Source organism: Athene cunicularia (genome assembly GCF_003259725.1).
Source record: "Athene cunicularia isolate RWA chromosome 4 unlocalized genomic scaffold, athCun1 chr4_part3, whole genome shotgun sequence".
NCBI lineage: Eukaryota > Metazoa > Chordata > Aves > Strigiformes > Strigidae > Athene > Athene cunicularia.
The window spans coordinates 6,603,936-6,626,854 of record NW_020799100.1 but is presented as its reverse complement, the minus strand read 5'-3'; the positions used below and the strand labels follow the sequence as shown (position 1 = coordinate 6,626,854).

Genomic DNA, 22,919 nt, shown 5'->3' with positions numbered 1-22,919 from the left:
AGTAGCAGTACCCACATTTTCAGCATTTTGAGCCTTTCAGAGATATGATAAATAAAATATATCTTCAGTACTGAAGTTAGCAGGTACACAGAACGTACAGCACACGTGACCTGGGTGAGGTAATGTTTGCAGGTTTTGTGAGTGGACCAATATTCTAAGGTCATTCTGTAAGCCAGTGAATTAAAGATGGTGCCTATTCTTTGCAAACAGTGCTTAAATAAATCATTACTACTTTAGTGAATATTACTAATCAGATTTACTAACTAAATAATTGTGGAAAACTTTATGCTCCAAGCAATGCTCTAGTCACTGTTAATAATAGTACTTCTGTGTATCATGAAGGATTTAGTGCTTATATAAAGATGTATCCTCATCCACTCAGGCAATCTGGTGAACCTTTGCTGCAAATAGGTCCCTCAAAATCTTTGTTTTCTTTTGATGCTGCATTAGTTCAGACTGTACCTGTGAGACGGCTTTATTAAATGTTCCCACTGAGCCATCTTTTTGACAGTTTCCTTTTTCCCCACAAAGCCATTTGGTTGCTCTCCATGTTTCTCATTGTTATCATAGGCCTCATGCCTTTCCTGATTCTCATGGTCTGTCACTTACTCAACAGGTTTCCCATTTTTCCTACACAACTGGCTTTTCAACCCAAGGAACTGTGGATTGCATTTTCCCCTCTGTGAGTGAACACAAAGGCATAGCTTTCATAGCTTTCTTCTCACTCATTACTGCTCACGATAGATTGTTCTGGACTGCTTTCTTACTAGTCTCCTGATCAAATAAAATATCGAACGAGGTAGACATTGCACAGCATTTCCTTTTGTGTTTCTCAGTGTATTGTGGAGGATTTCAGAGCTTATAGTCAGAGTATGAATCTCCAGTGACGACTGTAATCTCACTGCTTTAAAACATGTACAACTTGAAATCAAACAGTCGAGACAAATTATAAAACAGGACCAAACTCAACAAGGAAACTCCACATTTACTTGGAAAACATGGTATTTAAAAAAATGTCCTGGTCAGAATATTGTCTGGTTCTCCTCACCCTTGTGTCAGTCTAATCTTCCTTGCTATTCAGATACAATTCTGCTCATTTATTTTAAATTATTCTCACAAAGGCCTTGTCCAACCTGCCAGCCTGTATCATCCCTTAAGAAAGAGACAGGTTCTGCAGCTGGAGTCCCTTGTGTGGCAAGCACAGCGTAATTGTATTCTGCTCTACACCAGTCCTATGGCTGGGTAAACAGAGATATACCCAATGGCAAATGAGTAATCCTTTTCAGTGGTATCAATTTTCAGAGCTTTGGCTGCCTGAAATGAAATATCTGTTAGTATGTTTACCATTACCAGTCCAGATTCATCAGGCTGTATTGATTAAATTTTTGCACTGTAAAAATACCATTTTGAACCACAGCAAAATCAATAAAGGGTGAGGGTTTTTTCTGTATACAAATTGGATTTGGATCAAGAAGAAAATTTTCTTCATCAGATGAAAAATAAAGCTGGGGAAAAAAAGTGTGATAAAAGATCTGAGAAGGGGGAAAAGTTTCTTTGTTGTTTCCCCCATCTCTGCTGCATTTGCCCTTTGTACCTTTCCGTCTGTCCACTGATTACTTTTCTACACAAATAAATTTTCGAGCAAACTGAGACTCCCAGTTTGGAAAAGATACTATCAAACAGGTGTAGCATTATCAGAAGCTACATTACAGGTTTTTTTAAAATGCAATTACATACATGTATTTTGAGATAAACAATAGTGTTAATGGTGGCCTTACTAGAAGTCGGAAGAGCTATTTATAGAGTACTTAATGCACCAGGAATAAGTTCAATGAGTTGATGGTAGGATTACTTCCAGAAAGCAATTAAAACTGTCACTAGATTGATGGTGAAACATTCTGAGTAACAAACAGTGAGGATATGGCATTTTAGTTCCAGTGGTTTTACTTTATGTGTTGTGGCCTGTGGTAAGAAGATAAGAAAGTTAGTTAGGCAAAACGTCAGAAAGGTTTTCTGCATAAAGCTTACAATAGAAAGGTTTAAAATGAAACAATGTTTGGAGAATGGAAATAGTTGGACATTGTGCAGCAATTGTGTCTGAATTATCCCAAGTAACAGTCAGGGCTGTGTGAAGTTCCGATTGCTCCACTTAGTTCTGAAGACACTGACTATTCAGTAGTACTTTTCTGCAACTCCTGTCTCTCCGAGGAAGACCCAACCTCCTGATAGAACACTCCCTGGGATAATGCAGTTTATAACATGAAGAGCAGCACCAGGATCGAACCTTTATTCAATTAGGGTGATTTCAGCTGGGCTATTTTTCAGTTGCCAGGGAGACCACCCAAAACTGTATTTACTGGAATCACGAATTTATTCCATAGCAAAACCAATAGATCTACTGAAGAGAAAATAGGAAACAGGGTATCAGTCATGTAATCTTGAGGGAAAGGGGATACTTAATATGTGTCTGAGTAATAGAAGACATCAAGAAGATGCAAGAAAATAATTATGTTTAAGGAGATTAAGGAATGTCCACATGTTTGTGTAATTCACAGAAAACTCTAAATAGTTGTAATATCTTACGAGCCTCTCTAACGTTGTTCAGAGCCAGAAACAAAGGAAATAAGATTTAGAGTACAACCTGTTTTCTCCTTGAGAATTTTTCCCAAATTGTTCCTCTTCCACTTAACATAGCTTTATGTGCTTGCGATAGTCTCTTGCTTCATGACAGTGTCAGAAAGGATAAATATCAGTAGCTGAATAAATTTAAACATTCTAGTCTGATAACAGACTGTAATAGAAAACTATTTCAGACACAAATGTCTTGGGTTGGCTGAGATGAATCTCACTCTTTGTGTCTTTTGTTGGGATGGGCCACCAAGTTCCAGAACAGAATCTTTGGAAATGACTGTGGAAATTGCTTTAGAGGTATATGTGTGAACAAATTCAATGAGATAATTTTGCAGCATTGATGTAATTAACATTAAAGTGTTGCTTTGAATTTATGCACACAAATACAATAAACCACTCAAACTCACAAACTGTTGTGGTATTGTGAGATGACCTTTAATATATTTGATTGTCAGATGTAAGCGCATGATGCACGGAGAGAAGGACAAGAAGTATTGCGGCAGGAAAAATTTAGATTGAGAGAATATTTCACTGTGAAGATAGTCTGGTGATGGCATGGATTACCTAGTCCTGTTATAGGTTCTCTGTTGCTGGGAGCTTTTAAGAGATGCCAGGTATGATTTCATTTGCAACAAGGAAAAATAGATGATCATGTGAAGTTCTTCGCACCTCTGTTTTCTATAAATCTACATTGAAATAGGTAAAGTAGGCTATGCACATAGATTCATGTCACAACTCTGTGTTATTTTAGTATTCTGACAGTAGAGGCTTTTTTTTTTTTTTTTTTTTTTAAATTTTTTTTTTTTTTTCTAAACAGTTGTCAGTCATTCAGTGATGATCTATCATATTGATTTATTTTTTATTCTGCCAGATTTCCCATAAAGTTCTATGGCATTTTTCCATCAAAGGTTACTAGATGATGTGAAGGGTAGAGAGAAGGTGTAGCAATAATGGTTGGGGAATGCACTTTTGCTGCCTCTTCCACGCAAGAACCCGATTTCTCTTTGCCAGAGGACACATGTTGACAAAACCTGACAGCTGACAGCCAAAGACTTTAAAATTAATGTTTTGCAGACTCTTTCAAGACCCTTTGATTTCCAGCTTGGGCTTCAAGAGCAAGTGCCACTGAATACTGTCATAGGCTGTGTAAAACTTCTGTGTTGCCTCTGTAGAAAAAAATGTCCTTAGCTTGCCAGTTTATTGGGGTAGCTATGGTTGGCTAAAAGTGTAAAAAATTGCACACCTAACTGACATGTGGTGATGCTGTTGGAGAAGTCAAGATCAGATGCAGTTATAACATCCAGAGTGCCAAAGGAGTTTATTTAAATCAGAAAAATAATATAAGCTGTACATTAAAAATAATATCTCTTCTAGTACAGATATGTAAAACTTGGTATCTATGTTAAACCACTATAGTGCACTCTCTCAGGTAACCTTCTCTAGTGGGAACAACTTTCCATTAGGTTTTACTGGGGGGGAGAAAAAAAAAAAAGCTCAAGTGATTTTGAAACTCGTAAAACTTTGAATTTTTGAACTTTTTTGTGTCGTAAAAAATTGTATTAATAAAGTCAGTCGCTGAAAATGGAAGCTAGAACAGAGTTGTCTCCAGGACACAGCAGGAAGGTAATTTAAAAAGCTCAGGAACATTGTTGAAATTATCATGCAAGCTTATTAAATGCAATGTATATTTAAAGTGAAAAAACTTTCTTTATTAGGCCCAGATAGGTGACTTTTTAGCTGCCTCCAGCAGTTAAACTTATTGGATGAAAGTCAGGATAGATTAATTTCTAATCTTTGTAGAAAACCACTTACTTAAAAATGGATAGCAAAATTATGAATATGATATTTAAGGTTTTAGACAGTCTGTAGAACAAGACTCAGCATTGAATGTGAAGAAAAGTAAAACGAAAGTGTTTTCATAGTATTTGACCACTCTTGTTTACATACAGGTTTGTATTCTTAGCATGATTTTCTAAGAATTATTTCTGAAACATGTCGAATGAACATTAAAATCTTCCCTTATCATTACAAATCATAAAATATTTAGCTTTAATTTCCCTTTTCATATCACACAAGTAGAAACTTATTATAAAACACATTTGAAAGAACTCATTGTTGACTTAGATAATTAAAATGAAGAGCGTGGAGTGAATTTTTAATGCTTTTTAGATTAGCTCAAGAATGATCAACATATTTGTCTCCTCAAGAATATGTACAAATAATGCTTCACAGCTCACATTTGCCTTCTTCCAAGAAAATTAATGAGCGTTCTGAATTAAGGACATATCAGTAAAAATTCTAGACTGAGTTGAACATTTTTTAAGTCTCATTCATTAATTGGTTTAAGTCTGAGGACTGAATTTAGATTTGATAAAGACTGTGTTTCATGAAAGCCTGTAAGAAACTGTAGGGGTCAGTTAAGGCCAGCTCCCAGCAATTTGCCAGCAGTGAGTCTGCACAGCTGTTTTTTTTTAAATAAAGAAATTAACTTTCCAGCCCTACACTTAGAGAACCTTGTTTTGGTTGCAAAATGTACAGGTACAAAACCTGAAACAGGGCCATGAATTACTGTGAATTATGGTGAATCTGTTGGTTTCATGGGAACCCTGAAAATTCACACCTCTGAGGATCCGGTCTATTAGCCACAGACTAGCCTTCAACACACCATGCTCCACAAGATGTGCCTAGGGCTCAGGCAGGCAAGCTGGGCAGGTCTACATCCCACTAAACAGTGACAAAGGGGAGTGGGAGAGAAGAGGTGGCTTTATGTAAGCCCACGAGCCTAAGCACCAACACAGTCGAAGGACTTAATGAATTGGATGTGTTGCACTGTACATATTGAGAATGATTGACAATTAGTTGAACAGCATGACTGAAGGACTGTGATGTAATATCCCTGAGTTGACTAATCCAAACTCTACGTCTTGTCACCTGCCTCCCTTATTACCTTACATAAGTCATCTTCCCTTTGCTCTTGTCCTCTGCAGTCAGACAGTGGCACAGCTTGTGGCCCCTCAGCCAGACAGTCCCCATCCAGGCTGTGATCTACATCTCCTCCCTTGCCCTGCCTGTATCGCTTCTTTGATCCCTCAGTGGGGTGATTTAGGTCACCAAACTGACAGGTATTAACCTAGGAAAATAAAGTGAATGGCTACAAGTGAATAGTTACTTACCAGTTTCATGATCAGTATCCACTCACCACAGTTTCAGATGATAAGCTCCAGTCAGAGACCACAGCCAGAAGATGGATGGAGAGGAAGGGGAGGGCAATACCCATTTCAGTCAGAGGAAACATCTTTGGCTGTTTCAACTGCTGTACCTACTGACAGCTGAAAGCCCTTGCCCCACTGTGCTGGCCCCTGCGGCACATTTTGCAGTGGGACCAACTGCTATGGAAGGAGGAAGTTCAGCGGAATAGTTGCATGATATCTGACTTGCTGTCTCATTTCAGTGCTGTCTGAATTTTTACCACATGAGCTTGGTTTGAAGCTCTTTACCTATTTCAAGTTATTGGATTGTTTCCCATTGCATTCAGTCACTGTCCACTCACTCAAGTATCTCATTTTGTCTAGTCTGCTGTGGAAACCCAGTCCCTCGATACAAACACAAATGCTAATGTGGCTCCCTGCTATGCTGATATTTCTGCCCTTGTTTATCTGCTGGAGGAGCTAAGGAATTGTTTTTCTTTCAAAACAGGACAACCTGAACTGATAATGCTTTTTTTAGTCTTAGTTGTTTGAATTAACTGTGGATTAAAGCTGCAGTTACTACCACAGCATTAATAGGATGATATTAGGCTTGATTTGCCTTGCTTTGCATAGAAATCTGGGGAGAATCTTGGATTTGCATGGCAGAAGAATACATTATCACGGTAAACAGCATTTCTGAAGCCTCATATTAAATCACTAAAACAAATGTAAGTCTCAAGATTGACCTCAGTGACCATAAAGTATAAGTTGTCTGAGCAGCAGGACAACTAGGGTAACTGTGGAAAATGTCTGATCCAAACTAAGAAACCATGTTTCATTGCATCTGTTGCTTGCAGAATAGGTTTTGATTTGCATCGAAGAAGATTTATATTAAATATTTGGGGGACAAAAAAAGTAATGCATTACTAGAAGGAGAGAGAAGAGCTAGATAAGCTCATTCCAGCATTCTTTTGCTGGAACGTCTTTGACACACACTTTTTTTGGAACACTTTTTTCTCAGTTACTGATGTCTGGCTACTGTGCCCTGACTTGCTGGCAGAAATGCAGTGTTAAAATGAATAGCTGGGTGCAGGACAACTAACCTAACATTTCCTACCACGCAGAGCCAGTTTTGAGTCCAGAACCTGTGCCGCTCTGTTGCTTTTCCAAGACAGCGTGGTTGGGATAGAGGAAACCGCTGTATTCCAACAGCCAAAAAATAAAGGAAAATTCGCTTGACTGTTTATGATCTTATGTGGGAAAACAGAATTTTAAAAAGGAGTCATGTAGGTCAGGACTATGTACTGACTGACCTAGGATATTTTATGATGAGCTAGGAAATCTTGTATCTCCATTAACCTCATTGAATTTAGGATCTTAAATAGCATTTACAAATTGTATTCCTTGTGTGAAACATGGGGAAACTTTCAAACATTTTAAGAACCATTTAATTTTGGGTCTGTGAGATAGGAAAATGTGCAAGATCTATATCCCTATGGTAGGAATGTGCCTACATTGCCTTCAGCTCCATGCTGCTATTTCTTTTGTTTGTTTGGATGATGAGTTTGTCACGATTAGCCTCCGCTGGGCAGACAGACAGAAGTGAGGCAGGTGTGTGGGGGAATGTGTTCACGGTTTTCCACAGCAGGTTCTTTGATTTATTTACAGATAGAGAAGTGATGGGAGATGCTAGAGCTGCTGACATGATCAGAAGCTCTATGTATCGCTTTGCTTCCCCACCTCAGCCATTCCAGCCTACATTGCTACTTCTGTATGCCAATTCCTACAATATTCCCTGAGGTTTTGGCATCAGTTGAATTAAGCCAGTCCCAGAACTGCAAAACAGCTATGTAGTAGACAATCCAGAAGGGTCAAAAAAACCCCATCTACTCCAATTACCCCAGCATAGAGTAAACTGCAGAATATTTCTTAAAATACTCTTAACAGTCTTTGCCACTTACCGTATAATACCAAAAGCAATAATTATAATGAACTAGAGGGAGATCAGGAGAGATCAAAGGCATCCCTCTAGCAGCCTAAATCCTTGAAGTAGCAGGTAATTTGTTAGATTTATTTCTCAGGAGTTATCCCATGCACCAAGCTATAAAAATAGGTTAAAATAATACCAGTGGTCCTCTGCCAGTCTGGCCAGGAGGCAATTCTTTTGGGATCCCAGATCTGGTGGGATCAGTTTACTTCCTGAGCATAGGATCAATTATTTGGGCGACTCCAGTACCAATGAAATAACATTGCAAGCCCCTCCTGTAGTCCTCTGAGAGGTCTCCCATGTTTCCAAGGAACAAACAAGTAACAAAACACAAAAAACAAGGCAAATTCTGCAGCAAGGGGGAAGAAAACCTTCCCAGTACCTGCAGGCAGGCAGTCCAAGGCATGAAGCATGAGTTTAATACATGATCAGCAGGCAGCAATCAAGTCTATCTAAGGGATAATGCTCCAGGCTCAGCAGTTTTTTGTTTGAATATAGCAGAGCAGTCTCTTTCCTTGTCTTATATACTCTTTTGCAGGAATATCATCAGATAATTATGTTTATCTTGTACTCCAGTACAAGTCCCTGCCTGAAAAGTGTAATTAATTATTTTTTATGTTGCTGATTTTTCCTTCCTCAGCACTGTACTTCACAGTTTCTTTTACTGAATTTTATCGTAAGTTCTTTACCATGCCTTCTGCTTCTGAAGGTGATTTTGAGTTTGACCATGCTCTTCCAGTTTCTTACTTACCTATTCTTTTGATTGCACTCTGCCATCACCCCGGCTATTAACAAAAATAAGGGCTAGACTCTTAACTCAGGACATGGCCCAGCAGGTCTGTGATGTCACTTTCCCTTTCTGTGTTGCTTTTTTCTTTGTGTTAAAATGATTGGAATTGATAAGATTTCGATTTAAACTTTAAAAACTTCACTTGGTATATACAGTGACAGCATTTGTCACTACAAATGCTTTTAAAAATGTTTATATACAATAGCTCCAAGATATAAATGATCATTGTTTAAAATCTGTCAAGGGAAAAATCTTGCCACAACTAAATATGTAACACTGACATTTGAAATCAGAGCAGACACGAATATTTGGCTTTCACTTGTAGTGCTATCAGCTGCTTTCCGAGAGGAAGGAGGAAACATTTCTGTGGCAGGTTAATTGCAGAATAACAAGCAAATTCTGTCTCTTGACACTAATTATTCTAAATAAATTCAAACTACGTAGAGCCTTTTTATAATGAAGCCATTCTTTTCACAGAACAACTTTAGTCTAAGTGGAAGCAGAATTGCAATTGGCATATTGTAATGTATTGAAACAATTCAGGACTTCCATTCCATTGCACGATAAGTGGTGGTCTACAATGCCCAGGCAGAGAAATTGTTCTGAGTGCAATGAAGGAGGTACTCCTGTCTTCTTGAAACATCTTTTTTGGTTTCTTAGCAATTGACTCATGAGAGTCAGGAAGGAAAATCCTGACTCTCATGAGTCTAAAATGGCTTTCAAGTTTTAATCCTTGAAAGCCATTTCAGAACTAGGCAGATCTACATGGCCTGTAAGTCATATAATACTGTATACTGCCGTCAGAGCAAGGTGCTTGCTTTTCCTCATTCTCACCGTTACCTTTCTGGTGGCTCTTCTTACTGTAAGTGAAGGCCATTTTGCCATCACTGCAGATGTCTGAATATCTCAAAGACTTTTGTTTGTACCTATTTAATGTGCCACTTTACCCTTTAATTTAGCTCACTTGCAATATTTGAGTTTATGATGGATTTTAGAACTGAGCCGGTGGGACCTGGGAACAGAGACAGCATGCTGTTCTTAAAGGCCTCAGCTGAAATCTGTCAAAAGATAGAGACTTTTTCATGTCATTGTTTGTCTTAGACCCTTTGCTTTACCATATGCAAAGCCATCGTTTGCAATCCCCACCCCAAACAAATAATTGATCTTCCAAGCAGCTGCTGTAGAAAGAGGCAGCCAGATTGTGTAAGGTCTGTACTAGGTAATGAAATCCCATATTTGATCCAGCTGATGAGTGGTATATAGAAGTGATTGAATTTAGTACTGGTGTAATGTCTGTTTGTGGTGTGAAGCTGCTGTTCCATGTTATGTATTTCTGTAATCCTATGCAGAGCTGTGTACGCTGGACTGTGGCAGCCATGGTGTCTGTTCAAGAGGGATATGCCAGTGTGAAGAGGGCTGGGTGGGACCAACCTGTGAAGAACGTACCTGCCACTCTCACTGTGCTGAGCATGGCCAGTGCAAGGACGGGAAGTGTGAGTGCAGCCCTGGATGGGAAGGGGACCACTGCACCATTGGTAAGGAGGTTTTGTACCTCAAAAAATAACATACATAACATCTTAACAAGTTACACAAAGATCTGCCAGAGCCATCAGTCGGATTCAAGTCATTCTGGAAAAATAGAGACCCAGAATCAGGCCAGGTGTAAAAAGGTGCCTCTGTACTGATCATGCACCCTGCTTGTCACACAGCAGAGCAACTCAGTGCCACTTTCTGATTAGAGGAAATAACATTGGTAAATTATTTTTTTTTAAAACACAGATAGGAAAGATATCTCAGTCCTAGCATATCTTTGGGTTGTGTTCATATATTCACTTCGAGTCAGGAAGGAAAAAAATGTTTTAAGAAACAGAAGGTGTGAGGGGATGAAGATATTATTCAGCTTAAGTAATTCCTGTATTAAATTTCTTGCCTTCATGTCTCAGGTTTTGCATATTTTACTTATTACTAGAAGGATTTTTTCTATAGCTGGCTTCTAACAATATTCTCAATAAAAATACTATAAAAATGTAATAATTATTTTTTTAATAAATTACAACAGGTTTTTGCAAAGTCTAATAGTGTTTCTCCCTAAAATGTCCCAAACCAAGAATATTCATAAACATTTTAATTGCTTATAATAGCAGGATATCTAATTTTCAGAGGTAAGCAGCATAAGCACTCATGTGCTTCTTGGAAAAAAAAAAAAAAGGAGAATGTTTTATATCTTTTTTCTGATCATTTTAAGATAATACATTCACTGCCTCTAGAATTTACTAGGTCTGATTTGCTAAATCAAGAATTAGATTTGTGAAGGAGGAATGCCCTAATTTTCTAAAGATTATGTAGAGCAAATCCAGAAAAGGGCCAAAATAATTAAAAAGATAAATAGAGCTGCTCTTGATACAGTAGGCACTGCCAGGGCTGGCCCAAGCTGTCCTCTGCATGCCTGTCATCAAATGGAGAACAATCACATGCACAGTGGGTTTTGATCACAGCGGCAGGAATAGATCTGACTGCAGTGAGAGGGAGACACTTTATATCTAACCAACAGGTGGCAAGCCATAAGCAAATGGTGTCTGTATTTTCTTTTGAGTGCAGAAGTTCAATCCATCTCAGTTTTGTTCTTTTCTTTTTTAAGCTCACTACTTAGATGCTGTTCGAGGTAAGTTTTTCATATCAGCATTGCAAAAGAATAATGTAAAGATACAAAGATATTGGAAATGGAGTGTTTTGTGTTACCTGTTTTGTCTGAGCTTCTGTACTGCTAAGTTGCCAGAATAGATAAGACACTTATTTATGGAGATATAGATCTATATATATATATATATACACACAGAGACAGAGGCATTTGCAGAAGAAAAGGCAGTTTTTAACAAATAATGTGCCCAACTCATTTGTTATAGCAATGTAAGCATGTTTTATGTGGCCATCTGATGTGAATGTTAGGCAAATCAGTTTTTTGCTCTCGCTTACCATTCCAAAATAATGACAGAGCTGAGGACTTGCTCAAAAAACTTTGTGTTGATCCTGTCTTCCGTGAGAATAAAAATTTTCTTTTTTGTCGTTTGTGCTTTAAGTTTCTTTTGGTAGTTAAGTACACTTTTTAAAAGCTGTCTATGCCAGCTGTTCTGCAGTTCTCTTGAAATCATTTGATACAGGAGTTAAATTTTATGTTGTTTTGTGTCTGGTGCTGTTCATTTGATTTCTGTGCCTTGCTGCAGGTCCTGCTTATTCATATCGGTGCAAGTACCTTCCCTGAGTTTGAGAGCAGCCCCTCAGTCCTAGCCATGCTGTGCAGGGCAATGATGCACATTGCCCCTTGCAAAAATGCTGCTAGCTGAAATATCAAACCAACCAATATTTCGGAAGGACTTGGGTCTTTATTTTGTATTTATTATTTCTTCAGAATTAGATAATAATAAAATCATGTAGGCATTCATTTGATTACATTTATAGTCTTAGAGGATAACCACACACAGCAGCAAAATATTATCATGTACAAGAAATGAATTAACTCAGCAGGATAGTGAAGTGGAGAAACATCCCTGTAACAGCTCTCAAATCCTGCCCTTTCCCCCGGTTCCTCAAAAGGGGCAAATAATTGTGGTTTATAGTGTATCTGGTGGTTTCCAACCTTATGCTGTTCTAGAGCAGCAGCTTTCAGAATTCCAGTGTGAGAAAACGGTGCTACCCATCTCCAGTTCTTCCGAGCAAAAGGGTCGGAGTCTCCAATCCCCCTGTTTGCAGATGTGAGTGACAAACTGAGCTGAGGGTGAAAAGGAGAGAGATGATGTGTCTAATGTAAGGTTGCCAGGACATGTTCTTCATTCTGGGCTGTAAATCACAACCTGACAGACCAGTCGTACAGATTCGTTGACTCTCTGGTCAGTTCCTCCAAAGCCCTTTCAGAGCATCTTGGGGCTGCCAAACACATGCAGACTGAGCCTCCTCTTCCTCAAAAAAATTTTTCTCTGATAACACATATGTGTTGGGGTTCATTATCAAGTACAGAAGAGCTTTCAGTTTCTCTGTGTCCATGCTGGCAAAAAGAAAGGAGCCTTCTTAGAACGGATGCCACTTGCACTGTTAAGCTCATTGCTGAGCTTTATCTGTTGTTCTTTGGCTTCATGTGTGACATGGTGAGGATTTGACAAATGTCTGATCTGGCACTAAACTATGCAAGCAGATGGACATGAGTGTACACATCCAAGAGACAATTTCTCTCTCACTCTGATAGGCAAGAGAATTCTCTAGCTGAGATTGTCCAAATTACTATCAATTCAGACTTTATAAGTATATAATCCAGGGAATGCTACAGTCATTGTTCCAGTTTTGATCTAAAATCAGAGCCACTGAAGGACAAGTGTTTGAAGTATTTGAATGGGCTATAATGTGAAGGAAGTGGAACTGAACATTGGAAGGCAATGCTTCCTCATTTGCCTTCTGTAGAAAGAGTTCTATTGTAGCGTAAATCAAATTGGCTTTTTCTCATTCAGCTGAGTTTTTATGAACAGAATAAAAAGGCCACCTCCAATCCCTGCAATTTGTAGGATTATGTCCACAAATGCCAGTTTGTCATTTAGACAAGATTTTCCATGTATATCTTTGATATAAATGTTGATTATGTGTATGCCTTTGTGATCTACAACTTAGTTTTTCAATAAGTAGAGAAAAAGATGGACATAGCAGACTGTTAAGTATCTTCCTATAAGTTTACTCACTTTTTTCCTGCCCACAAAATATTACACAGCAAAAATTACTCATTCTTCACTGAGAAATTACTTTTTGGCAAGCAAGGGGAGGGAGCAGGATGGGGATTTTTCCATATTTGGCCAAAAAATATAAATGACTTGCAAGGGAACTGTGATCATTTGAAGGCAAAAAGTATTACACTGTATGAAAGAATGTTGAAGAATAATTGCAACTGTTAAAGAAGAGAACTCCTCCTTGAAGGCTGCTTTTCCACATTTCCTTTTCTAGATGGTTGCCCAGGTCTCTGTTATGGAAATGGGAGGTGCACTCTTGATCAGAATGGATGGCACTGTGTTTGTCAAGTGGGTTGGAGTGGCTCAGGATGTAATGTTGTCATGGAAATGGTGTGTGGAGATAACCTGGACAATGATGGAGGTATGATACATAATTCATGTGTCTCTGTTTATTTGTCACATCCTTGATTGTCATTTGAATCTATAGTTTTGGTGTATGTTTTCCTTTTTATCACAGAATGTCAATGTTTGTCTGTTTGCTCAAGACAGTTTTTCCACTAACTTCATCTGAAGCAGTGCAGTGAGGGAACAAACCATTGTGCTAGGTGTTATTCAGGACAGAAATTATGTATGTGCCATACTTATAATCCCAGTAATTGATTTTTTTTTTCTTAAAAAAAAAACCAACCCTACAAACACACACACACACACACACACACCCCCAAACAACAGAAAAACCAAACCACAATAAAGGTGTAACAAGTAATTTCTTCTATCTCCTTTCCAGTCTACCTCATAATTCCGTCATCTATTTCAGAAAAGACAGCTAATGGAAACCCAAATGATAAAATCTCTGTGCCTGTCAAAATGCATCCAGAGTTTAGTCTTATGTTAATATTAAATGACTATATTTGCAAGCATACAGCATACACTTAGAGAGGCTTTATTGACATTAATCTCTTTCATAATGTTTCCACTGAGACACAGCACAGTTCTTTCAATTATCTGGACCCACATTTGAATGATTGTTGAGTAAGCCAATGTAGGAAGTATGCAGAAGTAATTTCTGAAAGGACCATAAACAGAGCCATGTACTAAAATAATCATCCGTTCTTTTCCACCAGTCGAACGAGGGCGTTTGGCACTACGTGCTCCCTACCTCAGACTCTGTAGTCTTGATTCATTCTAAGGCTGTGTAAGTTTTAGGTTTGCTGGGAAAAACATAGTTCTTCCATAAATTAGTCTCTTCCTCCTTTCCAGTAGTTAATTCTAATATGAGCTAGTGCATTTTTTTCAGTAGAAACATTCAGACTCTATTTCAAGCTTACTGGTCAGAGAAAAAACGCAATATTCCTCACTGATTATTCTCTGAGTTAATTATTTTTCAAATCTTTTTTAGGAATACTCATTTACTGGACAGTCAAGAAGGACTATTGCTTTCTTCTCCTTTACTTACTGCCATCCTTTACAGTGTACTTGCTGTTGAGCTTTCTCATTCAGCCTGTGAATACACCTGCTGAGATATATTGAAATATATATTATCATGTCATGCTTGCAGACACCCAATGTCTTGGGTGAGATCTCATACTCCAGTGTAGTGTCAAACCTTGTATAATGATTGTATAATGATTGTCTGTTTTCTTCTAGGTCATTGATAAATTAAGCTTGATTTAGGGCCAAGAACTGAGGTCACTGTGGGACCTCAATAGAAACATTCTGACTCAGTGATGATTCCCTTATTTACAGAAATATTTTGAGACCTTCTGATTTTGTATCCTGTGGGCTCTAAGACCATGCTGGCCTTTGGCAAAGGCTTCCTCATTTCTGAACCTCAGTCAAAATTGCCTTATTCCTCTCTTATCCTTACTTTTCCACCTTATTTCCAAGACATCTAACAGCCATCTCTCTGCCCACTCTCTCTGCTCTTCTACACTGGTCCCACAGCTGGCATTGCTGCCCCCCGTGTGCTTTCCCATCTGTCTGGTGCTCTCCCCTGCTGCCCAAGCCACTGACTCACTCGTCTGCACAAAAACAAAAACCCTGTTTAGCCTGTAATGTATGTAAAGCATTTTTGATACGGTCTATGAACTGGCTCTGTATAAAGTGCCCTGTATTGCGATTTTGGGTGCTTTATATTTTCCAGTAACGGTGACTTAGTGAAAGAGTTGGCAGTTTTAACTCTAAATCTCCTTGAATTTGTCAGTTTAAGGCAGACACTTAACATCATTTCACTGCAGGTTTTAAAAGTAATTTTCTTTTTCTTTTTTAATGGCAACTTAACATGGACTAGGACAGTTCTGTTGGCATTACAATTAGAGATAAGTGCAGAGAGAACTACTTAATTAATCTGACTACTACAGATGGGCTAAATGTAATTAAGTTTCCTTCACAATCAATTTTATATAAGAAAAGAAAATTATATCTACATATTAAAACCACTTCTCTTTATATATGAAGTTCATAGGACCTGATTTGGCATAAGCATAAATTAGAAAAATTCTCCTAAAGTCATTGAGTTATACCAGTGTTACACTGATACAAAATCAGAAGCTGATTCCTAGTGTTTCAGTGTTTGCATACATACAAAACAGTAAAAACAAGCTAGGAAGGAGACATGACATTACCTGTTAAGTCCTGTTTGCTGGGAGGTTGTGCCTTGGACAATGAGAATGTTATGGTGGCATAACAAGTTACCATCCATCAAGTTACATAACTGGATTAGTTTCATAAAGATGGAAGCAGTTAATGTTCTCCCTGCAGTTGTGGTGAGTTAAGAGCATGCACTCACTTGAGTTACAGAAAGTCAACTGACAGGTAGTGACTTCCTAAGCCGTAAGTATGTGACCACATTCAGTCAGTGACACAGAGCCCGAGAGATCATGCTCTAGACCTAATACAGTGCCGTTGTATATTCCAAATCATGGTATTCTCATGCAAAGGTATTATTCATTCCAGTTGTGTTTAAATCAAACATTTATATCCCAGTCTATAGGAGGTGTTTTGTGCTTCAGGTTCATTAGGAGGAAGTCACAAACAAAGAACAAAGCTGTAGTAAAATTCAGCAATTTTTATTTCAAACAAACTTTAATTTCAGGAGTTAGGCAGAGTGATAATTTTGAGTAGTTTCCAGTTGATTTATTATATGATACTTTCAGAGACTGAAAACCAGAGATTTTTACTATATAAAAATACATTCAAATACATGGTAGAAAAAACATGTTAGGAAATGAAGTATTTCATTAGTTCCAAATGTAGGGACTGAATAATGGCATTTATTTAGCATGAAGAAGTAAGTGTTATTGTTTTGTCTGTAGTAACAGCAGAAAAGCTTTGGGAGAGAGGAAGTCTTGAATTAATTTTTTAAGGACTGGTATACTAGCATAAAGGTTAGCCACAAACATGTTCACAGGCATCTCAGTTCTGCCGCAGCTGAAGCACCGAGTTCCCCATCAGTGCAGTTATCCGTGGTGATAAGGTTAAACGCATGCGGAAATATTTTCCTGAGTAGTGGGAGTACTATTTCTTTTAGAGCCCCATTAGTATACACTGTACTTGTACCTTGACTGTACCATAACTGCCTTTCCCATTCCATCTCATAACTCTGTTAGCTTTTTCCTACTTGCAGACTTAAGGGCATGTTTACCTGTTCAAATATCACTACAAATATCATTGAAAAGGTCTTAGCATTATAACAGATGCACGGTGGCTGGTTTGCACTTGCTCTTGTGGAGTGCATCTGCAGTCTGTTAGCAGTGTGATGTCCATTAGATAATGCCAAGAAGTCAAGCAAATGTCCTTTGCAGTGAGGCCTTTCCCTCACCGTGGCTTCCCTCAGCATCACATTATTCTTTCTTTCTCATTCTTCTTCTTCCATTGCCATGACTGACATGATTTCATTTTCAGTTTATAAGATAACCATTCAGCTCATCTGAGCAGGCATTGTCCTGCCATTGCTTTCAACTCCTTTGGAAGCCTCAGTAGCTCCAGGAGGTTTCTTGAAAGCTCTGCTGAGTTCTGTGCTTGCAAGTGCCTGAGTCCCGGGCACGCGGAGGCAGAGCACGCTGCCGCGGTGCTGAGACGCGCAGGGCGCCCAGCACCAGCAAACAGGCCACCCCCCTGCCCTGCCAAGCCATGATTTACCTGCTGTTCTGACATATATTTTCATTGCTGCTGCACATACAGGTCTGTTTTAAGCTGAAAGTTGCAGCCTGTCACTCCGATTAATTTATTTGATACAGATCTCTCCTTTAAATTTGCCTGGATCTCGTTTCATCGTTTTCTTTTTCTTTTGTGAATCAATCTTGGCTGTTTGTTTTTAAGGAAAATACTATTTACTACAAGCTTTGAATTCTCTTCCAAATATCCTTTCAGTCACTTCAGACAGTTATTGTAGCTTTCTCCAAGCTTTTCCAAGCACAAGAAAATATATGACTCAGCATAGCCTTAGGTTGATAACCAGTGCTGCTAAAATATTGATGTATTTCTGACCCATCCACTGGCATTTTAATAACCTATCCATCACAGAGATATTGAGTCCATATATAAGTAATATGCTATTATTACACAATATAAATAATACTGATGGGAATGGTTTTCATTGTTGCTGAGCAGCGAGGGCTCCCTGGGGATACTTAGTTTCTGAAAATCATACCCTCATATATTTGCATCCTCCTGTGCATGGAAGGCCAAACACCACCAGTACTCACTGGATAAAAACACTCTACAGCCTTTCCACAGGCACACTGGTGGGTTTCCAATATCCTTATAAAACACCGGTGTTCCCAGTTAACAGCCTCACTGCCTGCTGCATGCTATGTATTACAGCTAAAATTTGAGAAGCAGTTTGGATTAATGCATACGAATAAGCATTAGACACTCATGACGGTTACTGCTGCTTAGTCTCTTCTGAAGTTACTCTTTGATTCAGTTTCCTTAGATTGCTGGCAACCCTGATTGGACTTAACTGAGCCTGTGGTGAAACAAGTCAGCACAGGCATTGTTTAATGCTTATTTGAAATCTGTAAAAGAAAGCAAGCAAACGTGAGTTGAAGACTCGTATGGTTTATTTTTTTTCACAGACAACAATAGTATTGAACAATTGATCATGTGAATGTACCAAAAAGCTCAAATCCTTCAAGTGTGTTGAGAGTCATGGTGTTGAGGTTTTTTAGGTTGAACTGCAAAAGGAGTTCAGAGCACTAAACCTGCTTACTGCAAGGAGAAACTTAAAGCCCATTTTTTACTTTCTGTGAAAATGTTCTGGACATAGTTCTTACAACTCCATTGCTCGCTTGCGCTCACTGGTATCAGCACACCTCTGGGTTGCTTTGCAGCAGTGAAAATTAAGGTCATTGGCATTATTTATACTGAGTATAGTAAGTATATTGCTTAGAGATGGATTTGGTTTTCATGTGACAGCAAGTACATTTATTAGTTTGCAAATATGCCTGCAATACAAGGATATATACTGTTTCTTAAAGTATTCTGCCTTTGGCATTAAGCATAAAACTTCAAACCTATTGTAGTTAACATTAGAAGTGTCTTCTCCATGTGTGACAAAAGCTTGGAAGGGGTAAGAACTCTGCTTTTTTATGAACTTTAAGCAGAGGAATAGCAAATTTAAGTATTATTGCCAAGTGTTTCTGTTTTGTTTGCGAGAACCTAATGATAGTGGATGGTTTATTAAAATAACAGTAAGTACAGTTATTAAAAATAACCCAGTAACATTGGAGGTAGAGTCTGATTGAATTTGTTGTTTTCATAGCCAGTTAATAAAGCATTTCAGTGGTTTAATAGAAAAGAAGCTGCTGTGACAGTAATTGCGGGCTGCCCTGGTGAGCTGGGGAAGCCACTGCTGCCTCGCCAGTGACCCCACCCAGTGCCTCTTGAATGTCCTCAGGTGGTCCACTGCCTAGGCAATTTGGACTGCTTGTGGACACGGATCCATTTTCAGCAACATGAGTTATTGTGATATTCCCATATTTGCAGTCATGAACTGCAAGTAATTCGAGGGTAGATGAGAAGACTAGAAAAGTCAGGATTTGAAAAGCAGATAGCGTGGAGCTGTTCATATCAGGCTCAAAAGATGTGACTTGTTCCATGGTCTTACTATTAGCTTATAGCTGACAAAATGCCTTTTTCTTTTCCAACTGTTACTTTATTTTATTGAGGGTTTAATACAGGTATTATGCAGTATATGGAAAGCTCAAATGAAACACATATGAAATACAGTCACTCTACAGCATTTGCCCAAACATGGTAAAAGTAGAGAGGTATATTGCTGGAAAGTAGCCAATGGAGAGGTGAGTCCGTAGCTCCACTGCCAATTGTCTGGTTGCTGAAGGTGATGATCCATGTAGAAGAGAGATTGCTGTGCATAATGTGCACATTAGAGAATGTGCTGTGCCTAGCACAAACTGTGCCTTCTATGACTGCAGTAGAAACATAGCCGAGGGACTGATTTCACCACACTTGTGGCATTCTTTCCATCATATGAAGTAAGAAAAATATATATATAAATGTATGAGCAAGAAAATATGTTTTGTTTGATGGAAAACATTGCATGATTCCATTAACACAAACTCCTGACACAATGAATATTAATAAAAGCTTCCAGAAAGGATCTTTTCCTCAGCAAGGAAATGGGAAAATCTTGTTCTAACTCTGTGAGCTACAGCAATGCAGAGAGGAGTGGCGTGACTGAAAACAGAGCAACTTCTTTTGTCATGCTCTGCCTTTTCTTTGAGATTGTTTAAATTTTTTGAGTGCTATGAAGTGCTTTTTATCCTCAAGTCAGTCATTGTGAATTCTATTTTACCAGTAATATTGAAAATATTTTAATTGTCTAATTTACTTAGAAAACCAAAAATCCCAGTTCATCGTTATCCCTTGCATACAAAACAAGGTACCTGGAAGATAGGGAAACCATCATCTCAAACTCATCAGAATGTGAATCACTTTGTTATATAATCAGTAGTGTACCGTGAAGGTGCTTCACTGCCTTTTTTATAAAATAAATTAAAAAATGCTAATAGAAAACCAGAATCATTTACACCTCTATAATATGTTTTAGACTACACCTATGCTGTGATGCACTTCGTGGTAATTGACAGTAAAAGCTTCAGTATACAGGCTCCCCTGGTGTATGAATTACAGTTTTTGCTGTTTGTAGTTGTTTGGTCCTACTCCTGACTTGTCTCCTGAGTTTTAAAATAAACCCTGCTGTTTTCTTAACACAGTGAATTTTTTAATAGTTGGTTCCTGATATGTAAACCTTAACTAAAAAACATGACCATGGGTTGAGAATTGGCTAATACATTTGTAGCATTTTCAAGTGAATTAGTTTGATGTTATAGTTTATAAACAAGATTTATTTGGTTTTGTGTGTTATTCTCCTGGATTAAAAATCTCATTTCAAATAGGATTGGCTTGTTGAAAATGTTATCCTCACATGCACTTACTAATATGATTTGTATTAGCATGAACTGCCTCCAGATGTAACTTGTGATTCTGTACTAGTTTGTTCTACCTGGTTTTAATGGGTATCATGATGAATAACAGCAGTTTCTTTGGGGGTTTTAGGTTTAGGATTTTTTTCTTTTAAACGGTCTAAGTTAAAACTGAAGTCTTAAATAAGCCTAAAGTAAAACAAAGATTTTATTTCAGCTTTAGAGTTCTCTATTAGACCTGAAATAGGTATTTCATTCTTTTACTTCAGCACAAAGTGTGAAAAATATTTTTTTGTTTTATCCAAGTTATTTTCTAAGTTTTGTTTGATTGTTTGGAGTAAAGCTAGAAGTTGCATTATTCAGACAATTCTATTTAATAATTCTTAAATACATACACCTAGTGGCTTGACCCAAATATGTGTTGTTAAGAGTCTATAGAGCAGCTGGTGCTTCTGCACCTCCTGCCTCACTGCCCATGTAGCATCTTCTCTGAGACTAGCATATATCTTCTCTTTCATTCTGCATGGTTGAAAGGGGAGATTGAAATAAACTGTCACTCAATTGATGAAAAGATTAATAAAATGCAAAGAAATTAAATACAGCATGAGAGAGAGAAGCCGTGAATGATAATCTGTAACCTAGAAGACTCCTACTTTGGATTAACAGTTATATTTTGGTTTGCAATGTCTTCCTGTGATGGCTTTTAGCCTTTGCTCCCAAGGCTATAAACTGTTCCTGGTACATCCAGCGCTTCACACATTCATGGTGCTGTAAAGATAAATTCCCATTCTCACCATGGATTATTCAGATATGCTTCTGGGACTTCACACCCCTACTAATGGGAAACCCATCCTTTTGTAGCCCTGAGAGGCAAATGAAAACAGCTCCAAGTAGTTCAGACCCAAATAACTGCATTAACAGAACCTTGAAGAGTTTATAAGATAGTCACTTTGCTGACAAGTAAACTGCAAAGAAAAGATGAAAATTGAGTCTGACTGAAAGACAGAAACCTGCTTTCCCTTTATGTTGTTTCTTTTTGTGATGACATGAATGCACAGTGTTTGTTGTCAGGTATGTAAGCTGTTGACTGAAACAGAGAAGAATGAAGACTCTATTAGAGAAAGCAAAGTATTTAATTGTTTTTTTTACAGCTATTTCTTTTCTAAGAGAATCTTCATATTCTATTATTTCTGTGACTTTTCACCTTTATTTCTCACGTAAAAGAGAGAATCAGGTCAGCTTAGTCCCCACATCTAACAGCTTGTTGACAAGGAAAATATTAATCAGAATAGGTACTGTGGAATAAATGACTCTAAAATAGCTTCCCCATGGATACTGTTATTCTGAAATAAGTGTGCCTTTTTTCTGATTAGTACTTACTCTGACACACCAATGTTTGTCGAGTTTACCAGGTAGACAGCAGTCAGCTTGTAGAAATTAGTACCTTCCAGAAAGCACCTTGACTCCTTAAACAAGACTTGTCACTGCCATAACCGTTCCACTGGCAGAGACCAGTCCTGAATGGCTATGGCTAACCACGTCGGAGCCCTCTGAAGGGATTTTCACTGGTGTAAAGCAAAAGCAAGAGATTTCAATTTCTTTATCCACCTTTCAAGGCTAGTAGAATTCTTCAGTATTTGCAGGTTTTGAGAATCTCCTAGTAATTTGATGCTTTTCGGTTCACTTATTAAGAATATAGAGAGCTTCATTCCTTGGACAAAAAAGAGGAAATGGTAAAAGTAGGTATATTTTTCCTGCAGTTCCAAACCTACTCTTCAACCCAAAAAGCCTCTTTGTTTTTTCATCAGAACACAATGAAAGCCATCTAGTTCATATTGTGAACTCCTCCATCCACTTCCCATGTGGTTTTGTTTTGACTGGAGGCCCCTTCTTGTCTCAGCTTACTGATTTCCTAGCAGATTTCAATAGCTTTGTAGGTTTTCCTGAATATAAAGTGACTGCTACACTCAAAGTCAATAAACTCAATGTTGCCCTCTGAAGTAGTTCTCCCACCACTGGCAAATGCCTGTTGTATCTGGGACTCGGGGAATGTGGAAAGAACTTAAAGCATGCACTGACCTGTAGCTATGCCAGCTTTACTGGATCCAAGGATCTTAGATTATCGTTGCTAGCTATCTACGGTTGCCCTTGGCTCATTATCACAAAAAC

The 22,919-nt window shown here is 38.2% G+C and overlaps 1 protein-coding gene across 4 annotated transcripts in view; it reads left to right on the top strand.

Moving 5' to 3' along the window:
* Positions 1–22,919, top strand: part of TENM1 (teneurin transmembrane protein 1) — a 357,561-nt gene that overhangs the window by 246,986 nt on the left and 87,656 nt on the right. For 3 of the 4 annotated variants that reach the window (XM_026848413.1, XM_026848412.1, XM_026848416.1), the window contains 3 exons: positions 9,946–10,131; positions 11,235–11,258; positions 13,577–13,723. In XM_026848413.1, the coding sequence (XP_026704214.1) occupies positions 9,946–10,131; positions 11,235–11,258; positions 13,577–13,723 (357 nt within the window). The remainder of the gene's footprint in view (positions 1–9,945; positions 10,132–11,234; positions 11,259–13,576; positions 13,724–22,919) is intronic. The other variant, XM_026848414.1, reaches the window with a different exon arrangement.